Below are 12,476 nucleotides of genomic sequence, written 5' to 3' on the forward strand. Positions count from 1 at the left end.
TTATCACACGGAAAAACTTTAAAATCCTTTTACCATTAAAGGTCACTGTGACCTTGACCTTTGATCCAATGACCCCTATAATCAATAGGGGTCATCTACTGGTCAGGCCCAACCTTCATGTCAAGTTTGATGACCATACGTCCAGGCAATGTTGAGATATCACTCAGACAAGCTTTGGTCTACCGACCGAACGACATGTGCAAAGCAATATACCCCTCTTCTTCAAAAGGCAGTTGTTTTTTTTATCACATTCCTTTACCTTTTCTATTTTTAGGATTATTTATTATTATTATTCATTTCGATGCAAATTTGGAATTCACAATTTTAGTCATTATGATGCACTTTTCCCATTCAGAAAGGCCCTGGCCCCACTCCCAAAATGTTGAAAAAAACACTTCTGGTAATCAGAAGTAGAACAAAGCCACTGTCACTTACTTGTTTCCTACATCTTCACCTTGAACTTTGTTTCCATCCACAACAGTAAAAGATCCAATACCTATAAAAGAACAAGGACTACCCTTCATTTTGAGTGATATCCATATGTAATATTTACTGCACCAAACTTGTTACCATAGTTTTTTTAAAATATACCCAAGCGTTTAGAACAAGTGTATTATTTCATTTATGAGGGAAGTGAGTGATGTTAACTGTTTTGTACCATGTCGTCATGGACAATGTGTAATAACTGGAGTACTCTGAAGTGAAATAAGAGTTGTAATTTATCCCAATGATAACATGGTTCAGCTATGCCTTCTTATTGTCTGACATGGAAGTTAATGTGTAGGCAAAAAACAAAGAAAACACTCTCAATAATGGTGCAATTTATCTTGAAATATAACACAATACTTCATTTTTTATAAGTTAAGAATTTTGAAGAAATTATTTTTATTATTTTTAAAGAATGACCCTTAAACTTAAATTAAGGAAGGAAATACTTTTATAAACCTTATAAAATACAAACTGATGATAATCAGCCTAAAAGGGATTTGTTTTTGCAGCAACTCAATAGGGAATTCTTTTTTTTAGAATGGAAATACTAGATAAACTGTACGCAGTATGCACAAGTACCAAATACATCTAAAAATGAATCATTTTGATCTTAAACAAAAATTTGAAAATCCCACTTTTTAATATGTTGTATGGGAGGAATTTGGCCGATTTCGAATACGATCTTTGTAATACTTCTCCGTAAAGTTCCGGCGCAAAAGGGTCTTTTTTGATATTGGACATATATTGAAGTTGACTGCCTATAAGTCATCAGAGTACAAGTACATCTGAATGCCTTTGAACAGCAATCCTACCTGGTAGAATCAGGTTCTTGAGGATTTCTGTGCCAGTGGCAGTAGCGTTTATAAGGCACACTCGTGCAGTCTCAAGAGCAGTTTGTCCATGGTCACCCCATAATCTGTATGAAAAAGAAAAGTTTCAAGTAGAAATATAGATATCTTTTTAAATTAAAAAGTCGGTTATTAACTAATGTGAAGGCAGTTCTATGTAGTTACTTGGTTTTAAAGTCTTGTTGGTGAGCATTCAAAACAAGATCAAACCTTTTTATCAATTTCTATTGCAGAACAACCTGTTATTCAAGAGCAAGGATATGAACCAAACTTGTTCTTTTGAAACTTTGTAAGTGTGATTGACTATTCAGATCAAAGTCAAATGATTAAAAGTAAGAATCAAATTGCACCCAATGATGATTTTCTATATTGCAAGACTGCCTGAAGAAAATAAACTTCTCTCTATTTCCATTCACAATCATAAAACTTATTGATGATCTTCTTCATTGAAATGAAAGACAACATTAATTAAGCTAGAAAACATTAAAATGAGTTTCAGTATAATGAAAAGTTCATATTAGGCCTATTTAAAAACTAGTGCAAAAGTTAATATAACAAGTGGTAAACATTGAAGCAATTTTAGTGAGTAGTATTGAGTCAGATATTCTGGCATTTACAGATCATGGCTCTTCACAAGGTAATCCAGGGCCTGCTATATACCTCAAGTCCTGCTATACCTAAAGGCGGGTCAAGCCAAAGCAACAACTATCCTGGAGAACTTGTGGGTAAAGAAATTGTGCTTCAATTCTTATTCAAGTTGGGCTTAAGAAAAATGTCATTTTAAATATTTACAAACTCCAAGAGGGCAATTCATACAGCTTCCACTACCCACGAAACTACCACTACTAATGAAATAACAACAACAAAGCATTGAAACTGTACATGCCATAACATCCGTTCTGTTCAATATTAACGTCCATATTTCATCAAGGGGTACCTCATGACCAATTTTGAACATAACTTGACAAATCATTACCATGATATGGTTCTGGACAATATTTTTCTAAGATTAGACCTAGTGACCTAATTTTCAATCATATTTGACCCAGTTTTAATAACAACCAAGAGTTCATTAAGGAAAACATTCTGATAAAGTTTCATGAATATTTGACCATGTTTAATGCCTCTAGTGTGTTCCAAAGATTTTTCTTCGATTTGACCCCATGTGACCCACTTTTACAAGTGGTCAAGATTTGATCAAGGGGACCATTCTGACCAAGTTTGAACGTTTTCTGATCAATGCCTACATGTACCAAGATATGGTACCAGACGGACAAACGACGGATGGACGGACGGACAGTGCCAAAAAAATATCCCCCTCCCGAAATCTTCGATTCGCTGGGGGATAATAAACATTGTTCAGGCCACAACTTGAATTTTTCCTGTGTTCAGAACCAGCATCCTATATTTTGTGGTAAAATATATCTCTTGTTGTATGGTTTAAAACATTTCCAGACACATTCATCATATTTCATGATGCTTAATTGCTTAATTGAATATACATTTCTAAACACAACACTTATCAAAAACATGTACATCTATCCAATATACTGTAAATCACTGATACACCTTTTTCCCTCCAATTTCTAATAAAAAAAATTGCCTGTGACTTATAATCAGTTCTCATTGAGTTAAAACGGCAGTTGAAGATCGGGATACGAAATATCGATAGTACAATCGGTTATTGACAATATGCCTTAATTGTAGTTTTATTCTTGTACAATAACTCGTAATCCGTAACTATGCTGATGCTATGCGTATGTTTGAAGTTATTTAGTGTTGTTGTTGCTTTCGGCCATATTGTTAATGATAACAAATGAACACTTCCTAATGAATAAACAAACTTAAAGGGAATATTTGCAGAAATTAACCAAACACAAATAATGAGAGGAAAGAAAAATTACAACTTGCCGCTTAAATCGATGATCTATTATGACCAAATAAAGTCGATTGTTGCCAATTTCAAGCCTAACCAATCAATTTTTCGAATAAAATTGATCACTGGAACATCACTAGCTGAAGGTGTTGACATGTTGATTAGTAACACATACAATACAACTACAAGGTTTTTGCTTAACTAAGTTTCTTCAGTCTCAACAGGTTATTGTCTACAGTACACCATCTCAAAGAACACAACTTTAAAAATTGTCATTAAAGGTACTTTTCGGTGCCATCCATTTACAAGGTGTCACAAAAGGATCCTTTTAAGTGCAATCCATTTACAAAGGGTCACAAACAGTACTTAATTATATGAGACAAATATCCATATTTTACTTTTTATTCAATATTGCATGGTTTATAATAACCATCGCCAATTTCACTAAAAACAAACAAATCGTCATTGTATCCAAACATGGTGGCCAATGGTGGCAGACATTTTTTTTTTCATTGTGTCCTAAATTGAACCATATTAAAGATTTAAAGTTTTATCCTCTAGTTTTTTTACCTGCATCCTATATATGCTAGCATCATGTAAACAGTGATTTACAGTATTAAATCTGGTACAATCTCTCCAGCCAAATGGTACGAAGTCTCCTGATACAATATTAAAGTGGTACAAAGTCTCCGTAATTCAAATTGGCACCATATTTCGTGCTCAGCCAGCAGAATAGGGGTACTGGCAGGAGAAGTGGTTGAAATAGAACTACAGCTACCCAAGAAATGGTGATTTCCTGCGCATTACAAACAGGCTGTTATTAAAACCCGCAAAAAATATAAATAACTAGAGATTGCTTTTTTGAAAAAGCGCTTGTCTCCCCTATTGTGTGGTCGTAGCTGAGAAAAAATAAATGATGGACATGAAATTTGTATTTTTGGACTGGAGACGAACCAACAGTGAAGTTTGGTTAATTCACCCGTATTAAACAGTGAAGAGAAAAAAGTGTTGTTGAATAATCTTGGAAAATGTAAACGAAGTTTGCATTGTATGAAGTTCCTGGGCGCAAGTGTTATTCAATTATTGATCGGAAACCATTTTACAGCTCAAGGTCATCGTGACTTTGACCTTTGACCTACTGATCACAAAATCATTAGGGATCATCTACATGACCAACATGCATACCAAGTATTAAGTTCTTGGGTGCAAGTCTTCTTTAGTTACTGAGCAGTAACTGTTATACCAAGTATTAAGTTCTTGGGTGCAAGTCTTCTTTAGTTACTGAGCAGTAACTGTTTCTTCACCTCAAGGTCACGGCACATTGACCTTTGACCTACTGATCTCAAAATTTATAGGGGTCATCTACTAGTCAGTCTCTGACTGACTAGCATACCAAGTATGAAGTTCCTGGATGCAAGCGTTCTTTAGTTATTGAGCAGAAAACAAAGTGTGACATACAGACTGACAGACTGACTGACTTACGGACTGATCACAAAATCAATAGGGGTCATCTACTAGTCATGACCAACTTGCATACCAAGTATGAAGTTACTGGGTGCAAGCGTTCTTTAGTTACTGAGCGGTAAACATTTTTTCACCTCAAGGTCACGGCGACCTTAACCTTTGACCTAGTGATCTCAAAATCAATAGGGTTCTTCTACTAGTCATGACCAACTACCATACAGAGTATGAAGTTCCTGGGTACAAGCGTTCTTTAGTAATTGAGAGGAAACCATTTATTCACCTCAAGGTCACCATGACCTTGACCATTGACCTACTGATCTCAAAATAAATAGGAGTCATCAACTAGTCATGACCAACTAGCACACCAAGGATTAAGTTCCTGGGTACAAGCGTTCTTTAGTTATTGAGCAGAAACCATTTTCAAGCTTAAGGCCACCACCAACAAGGTAACCTTGACCTTTGACCTTTTGATCTCAAAATCAATAGGGGTCATCTACTTAACATGAACAACTAGCATATCAAGTTCCTGGACCCAAACAATCTTTAGTTATTGAGCAGAAACTGTTTCTTCACCTCAAGGTCAAGGCGACCTTGACCTTTGACCTAGTGATATCAAAATCAATAGGGGTCATCTACAAGTCATGACCAACAAGCAAACCAAGTATGAAGTTCCTGCGTATAAGCGTTCTTTAGTTATTTAGCGGAATCTGTTTATTCACCTCAAGGTCACAGTGACCTTGACCTTTGACCTACTGATCTCAAAATCTAAAGGAGTCATCTACTAGTCATGACCAACTAGCATACCAAGTATGAAGTTCCTGGGTATAAGCGTTCTTTGGTTATTGAGCTGAAACCTTTTTTAAGCTTAAGGTCACTGCCAACATATCGTATTTTACCTGAAGGTTACCTTGACCTTTGACCTTTTGATCTCAAAATCAATAGGGGTCATCTACTAGTCATGAACAACTAACATACCAAGTATGAAGTTCCTGGATCCAAAGGATCTTTAGTTATTGAGTGGAAACAGTTTCCTCACCTCAAGGTCACTGTGACCTTGACCGTTGACCCCAAAATCAATAGGGGTCATCTACTAGTCATGACCAACTAGCATACCAAGTATGAAGTTCCTGGGTCTAAGCATTCTACAGTTATTGAGTGGACGGACAGGGCAAAAACAATATGTCTCCCCATGAATGGGGGAGACATTATAACAACAATAAAACTTAGGCATCTTTCTGTTTTTGTACAAAAGGTAAAAAAATTTAAGAACTGAAGAATGAAAGCATGGAGACAATCTGGGTTCCAAAAAGTTGTTGCCACTTTTTCGCGGGGGGTTAAGGGGGCCGCGAAAGGCGCTTGTCTCCCCTATTGTGTGGTCGTAGCTGAAAAAAAATAAATGATGGACATGAAATTTGTATTTTTGGACTGGAGACGAACCAACAGTGAAGTTTGGTTAATTCACCCGTATTAAACAGTGAAGAGAAAAAAGTGTTGTTGAATAATCTTGGAAAATGTAAACGAAGTTTGCATTGTATGAAGTTCCTGGGCGCAAGTGTTATTCAATTATTGATCGGAAACCATTTTACAGCTCAAGGTCATCGTGACTTTGACCTTTGACCTACTGATCACAAAATCATTAGGGATCATCTACATGACCAACATGCATACCAAGTATTAAGTTCTTGGGTGCAAGTCTTCTTTAGTTACTGAGCAGTAACTGTTTCTTCACCTCAAGGTCACGGCACATTGACCTTTGACCTACTGATCTCAAAATTTATTGGGGTCATCTACTAGTCAGTCTCTGACTGACTAGCATACCAAGTATGAAGTTCCTGGATGCAAGCGTTCTTTAGTTATTGAGCAGAAAACAAAGTGTGACATACAGACTGACTGACTTACGGACTGATCACAAAATCAATAGGGGTCATCTACTAGTCATGACCAACTTGCATACCAAGTATAAAGTTATTGGGTGCAAGCGTTCTTTAGTTACTGAGCGGTAAACATTTTTTCACCTCAAGGTCACGGCGACCTTAACCTTTGACCTAGTGATCTCAAAATCAATAGGGTTCTTCTACTAGTCATGACCAACTACCATACAAAGTATGAAGTTCCTGGGTACAAGCGTTCTTAAGTAATTGAGAGGAAACCATTTATTCACCTCAAGGTCACCATGACCTTGACCATTGACCTACTGATCTCAAAATAAATAGCAGTCATCAACTAGTCATGACCAACTAGCACACCAAGTATTAAGTTCCTGGGTACAAGCGTTCTTTAGTTATTGAGCAGAAACCATTTCAAGCTTAAGGCCACCACCAACAAGGTAACCTTGACCTTTGACCTTTTGATCTCAAAATCAATAGGGGTCATCTACTTAACATGAACAACTAGCATATCAAGTATGAAGTTCCTGGACCCAAACAATCTTTAGTTATTGAGCAGAAACTGTTTCTTCACCTCAAGGTCAAGGCGACCTTGACCTTTGACCTAGTGATATCAAAATCAATAGGGGTCATCTACAAGTCATGACCAACAAGCAAACCAAGTATGAAGTTCCTGCGTATAAGCGTTCTTTAGTTATTGAGCGGAATCTGTTTATTCACCTCAAGGTCACAGTGACCTTGACCTTTGACCTACTGATCTCAAAATCTAAAGGAGTCATCTACTAGTCATGACCAACTAGCATACCAAGTATGAAGTTCCTGGGTATAAGCGTTCTTTGGTTATTGAGCTGAAACCTTTTTTAAGCTTAAGGTCACTGCCAACATATCATATTTTACCTGAAGGTTACCTTGACCTTTGACCTTTTGATCTCAAAATCAATAGGGGTCATCTACTAGTCATGAACAACTAACATACCAAGTATGAAGTTCCTGGATCCAAAGGATCTTTAGTTATTGAGTGGAAACAGTTTCCTCACCTCAAGGTCACTGTGACCTTGACCGTTGACCCCAAAATCAATAGGGGTCATCTACTAGTCATGACCAACTAGCATACCAAGTATGAAGTTCCTGGGTCTAAGCATTCTACAGTTATTGAGTGGACGGACAGGGCAAAAACAATATGTCTCCCCATGAATGGGGGAGACATTATAACAACAATAAAACTTAGGCATCTTTCTGTTTTTGTACAAAAGGTAAAAAGATTTAAGAACTGAAGAATGAAAGCATGGAGACAATCTGGGTTCCAAAAAGTTGTTGCCACTTTTTCGCAGGGGGTTAAGGGGGCCGCGAAAGGCCCCCTTAAGGGTCCAGGGCAGCGCCCTTGTGGGGGCCAAAGGGGGAAAGCCCCTTTAAGCTCATTAGGTTTAAGCATTTAAAATGCTTAAACCTAATGAGCTTCAAGGGGATTTCCCCCTTTGGCCCACACAAGAGTATACAAATTTCTATAAGGAAGGTATGGCCCTTGTTTGACAATGTATATTTCTTTGAGTTTCCTTTTAATTTAAATTTATCTCATAATTTCATATTTTATATATAATTTTAAGGCATAAGACTGAAATCAACATATTGATGTTTATGTCACATTTTTTGCAATATTTTCATATTTTTTTTATTTAAACACTTGTCCATATATTTTGTCAATAGAATAACAATTTGCTAATATCTTGTGCTTCATGTACAACAAAATGTTATGTTTTTGCAAGACAATGTGCTAATTAAATTAAATTTAAGGCTCTTAAAATGATTTTAAGAGCCTGGTCTGGGACCATAGGTGGGGAAATGTCATGGATACAATATGAACTTGAATAAATTATTTGACTAAAGCATACATTAATACATATAGGATCTGACACGAGTTGTCATTTAATACAAGATTTTATTAAACCAGTTCATGAAATTTGTTAGTAAGCGAGCCTCTGGCGAGCTTACTAACAATTTTCATGGACGAGTTTAATAAAATCTTGTATTAAATGACAACTCGTGTCAGATCTTTTTTATCACATGCTTAAAACGGTGTTTTTATTACCAATTTAGTTCCAGGTTCCACTTTCTAAACCCATTGTTTGACAGCCAAAGTACACTGAATGGAATGTCAACGATGCGCCATATAAATAGTTCCAAATGAAAATGACAAAAACAGCTAGCAGTTATCAAGTTTTAATTCTGATAAAGCGCTGAAAAAGTCACAAGTTTTAAAAATGTGTACTTAAATATCCAACAACATGAATAACGAACAATTTTAACCATTAAAACACAATAAGTACACAATTTGATGACGTCACACTGAGAGTACATGCTTTACGCGGTTTATGTGACCTACATCGGTCTGTCAAGTTTTACTGTGTGCACGGATTTAAAAGTTTTCGCTGTCGCTTTCTACGATGACTTTGAAGCGTTTTCTTAGTGTACATGGATTTTCACAACATGCAGATGATTACGACGAAGCCTTACTCTGCACTGCATGGATGTTGATGTTGAAAAAGTTCCATCAAGAATGTTTCCAGAGAACAAGCTGTTCTTACCGTCTTGGGACGTACGTGTGATGAGAAACCTGTGCTGCGAAATTCGTATTTGTGTTTTGGTAACCGACAGCTGATTAAACTGGCAAGCAAATTTTATGGCATTGGTCGCATATTGCCTGTTAAGATGGAGATGTTTGAAATGTTCTCGTGTTGTTTGTCACTAATGTGGCTGTATTTGTCACAGTGGCTTGATGACAAAGGCTTATTATAGTAGGGTATTTTTTTTTTTTTTCAAATCTCATTTTATGTTTATGGCAATGTATTATATTGATGATATACATGTTCAAGTATGTATAAAATATAATTTTGGCTAGTTGAATTTTTTTATTGTGACTTTAATGAGCCTTTGTCATCAAGCCACTGTGGTATTTGTTGACTGACTGGATATTTTTGTGACTAGTAATCTGCATTATCTGGTTGGCGGAACATTGTTATCAGAAAGTTTTCGAACAAGATGCTTTCTGGCACTATGATTCGTTAGCCATTTGTCTCCCGGAAGTCCTACCGCTTCATTATTGAGGTAAGTATTTGTTGGCGTTTAAACCATTTTGTTTACAAACAATGCGGAGGGATATCTAGGTCGCGTGTGATTAGTCTAGCCAATAGAAATGTCTGATATGTTATCTTACACATGTGTAAGATAAAAATATTCGTAATGGGTATATTACACGGAAAACAAGGGTAAGCATGTGATAAATATAATTAATACTTAATATATTATCTTATCTTGTAAAAGTAAAAATATATATTCTTATTTCCACATTCAATTATAATTATTCCCTCTGAGCAAACTGTAAAACAAACCTTTTTAATTTTACCGAAACCTCCATGCCTTTCACACAATAAAATCAATTTACCGAACTGGGGATTTACCTAGTCTAAAATAATAGACGTGTTATACGGAATTCTTCCAATCCCTAACGTCTAAACGGGAATGTGCAAAAAACGGGGGTGTTTTAAAAATATTGAAATTGTTTTAAGTGAAGTATTTTATGGTTGAAATTGATCATAAAGAGTTATATTCATATTTTACCATGCAAGTGAAATGTTATTTTGCACTAAACAAGCATTTAATGCATTAAAACAAGTTGTTTACCTTTCCAATAAATCGAAAGTTGTCTGACACAGACAACAATTATGCGAAGGGGAACAACTCGATACAATTGCAATAACTCGGCCTCCTCCGACAAAGCTTAGAGATAGACCTCGTTATACAATCGTAACAACTCGGCCATGGCCGAAATGTTCCGAGCGATTTAAAACTGTACCCTGAAGCCTTGCAGGTGCCCTTCATGTTTTGACAGAATGAAATGAAGAAAAGCCGTCAAACTCATAATTTTAAGTTGGATATTTATTTCTTGTGTACGAAACTTATATAAAATAACATTATCTGGTAATATTTCTTGTTTTTATGATATTTTATAGACGCTATATGCTTTAACGCGAAATCCTGATCAGAACAACTACCCACTTTTGATACTAAACAATTTGTAAGTGAAGGATTTGCCATATCAAAAATCTAAAAAAATTCCGTCAACATACAATTATTTGGACTAGGGATTTACCGAAACATCGAGACCATAGGCGACGACGACGCCATAATTCGACAAACAACAACATCCTTCTTAAACAACAACAAAAAGACTTCATCAGAAGATTTGTATAAGCAATATAAATTTCTTACATCACAGTTCATCAGAATCCTCTAACTACAGACTGAAAAGACCATGGCTAAAAAGGCCAAACGTTTTGTTCTTCTTTTTAAATTAAATTTTGTAACACTCATTTCGGATATCTGTAAATTTCGGATAACATAATCGAAAATTTAGGTTTTATCAGACAATATACCTAAAAGAAATATATAACAGTTCAAGGAAAAAGATTTAATATTTTTAAATTGATATACCTTAGTTGTCTGTCATACTTGTTGTTCTTGTCAAGACCTTCTTTTGTCTTGACACTTTCCATTTTTTCGCCGGATGATTGGTAAAACCACCGCAAGGCTACATTCTACTATTATTATCTGTATTTTTATCGTTATTAAAGCTTCACTCTCACAGATTGACGGTATTGGTGCCAGTTTTTACGTAAATGTCTGGAAACCAGTGATATAAGACTGCTTCCAAAATATTAGATCGCACTTTTTTATTTATGTACGAAGATTTATGTTTTATGGCTACTGCAGTAAACCCGTTCGTACGCTTCATGAAAAATGCCTGAATTCTTTGGCAGTTTTTTCTTACAATCGTGATCTGTCGTGTTGTGAGTTATCTATTAAATATGAATTAATTGAAGACATTGATGCCCAAATCAGCTTATTTTAAGAAAAAATACCATAAAAATGTCATAATTCACGGTCAATCTTTGAGAGTGCAGCTTTTATAATATTTTGAACTTTAATGGGTAGTACGTACTGTTAAAATATGTCGATAAAGCTAGCTAGCAATGTTTGTTAAAACCATAATGCTGAATGATAATTGTGTTTTATCCCTTGTACAATCTTTGTTATATTACGATCAACATTAATTAAAATTATTCCATATAAACATCCGCTTCAGAGTCTTTGACGATTTTTGTGTTGGCGGAACAAAATGAATATCCAAATGTTAAAAAAAGTTCGCTATATGTACGCACATTACTGAGCTAAATTAAACTGTACTGTATATATTTTACATCATGGCTGAAAGTAAAATTTGTATTGGTCACTAGATCACGGTTTGCTTTGCACGGGTACCACGTATTCTTTATATTTTGCCATACTGTAAATACGATAAAAAAATCAGTCCGAGGCTCGGATCGAGATGAAACAGGCATAAAGAGCAACTGGTGAAGTTTGGGTAAGTATATTTCTGAGTGACGTCTTGAATTGTATGTTAAAAAAAGTAACGCAGAAACGGTTCCACGTTTATTTTTTTAACCCTACCCCGCGCCTCTCAATTGTCCGTTGAACTTTACGAGACAATGCACAATATTGGGTGACAATAAGTTATTAAAATTCGCTTTATTGCAAATTTTGGTGTTTGCTTAAGACAAGTTCGATCAGTAGCATATTTTTTTCTGTCTTATATTTGTATAACAAAGAACACTTAAAAAGTCTTTCAAACATTTTAGCTTCATTTTGGTTTCCAACTTCCCACTAGCGGCTTTAGAAGAGGGCGCACCCGGCGCGCGCTCCCCTCTTAAATCGTCCAAGTTCACTATTATATCAATACGGGGGGGGGGGGGGAACGTAAAATACGCTCAAAATGCACCCGATTTCCGACTACTATGGTTAAAATTTGCATGAAGGAGTTTCCCCAAATCCCCATGCAAACTGTGTATGCCACATACT

At 35.8% G+C, this 12,476-nt stretch overlaps 1 protein-coding gene across 2 annotated transcripts in view; it reads right to left on the reverse strand.

The window, feature by feature from the left end:
• LOC128243508 (NEDD8-activating enzyme E1 regulatory subunit-like) overlaps nucleotides 1-11,146 on the reverse strand; it is a 28,857-nt gene extending 17,711 nt beyond the window's left edge. Inside the window, exons 1-3 of one of the 2 annotated variants that reach the window (XM_052961308.1) lie at nucleotides 11,052-11,146; nucleotides 1,302-1,405; nucleotides 436-496 (exon numbers count right to left, since the gene is read on the reverse strand). In XM_052961308.1, the coding sequence (XP_052817268.1) occupies nucleotides 436-496; nucleotides 1,302-1,405; nucleotides 11,052-11,113 (227 nt within the window). In that variant the 5' untranslated portion in view covers nucleotides 11,114-11,146. The remainder of the gene's footprint in view (nucleotides 1-435; nucleotides 497-1,301; nucleotides 1,406-11,051) is intronic. The other variant, XM_052961309.1, reaches the window with a different exon arrangement.
• Nucleotides 11,147-12,476: the final 1,330 nt, after the last annotated feature.

The sequence above is a fragment of the Mya arenaria genome, chromosome 8, assembly GCF_026914265.1.
Source record: "Mya arenaria isolate MELC-2E11 chromosome 8, ASM2691426v1".
NCBI classification, from domain to species: domain Eukaryota; kingdom Metazoa; phylum Mollusca; class Bivalvia; order Myida; family Myidae; genus Mya; species Mya arenaria.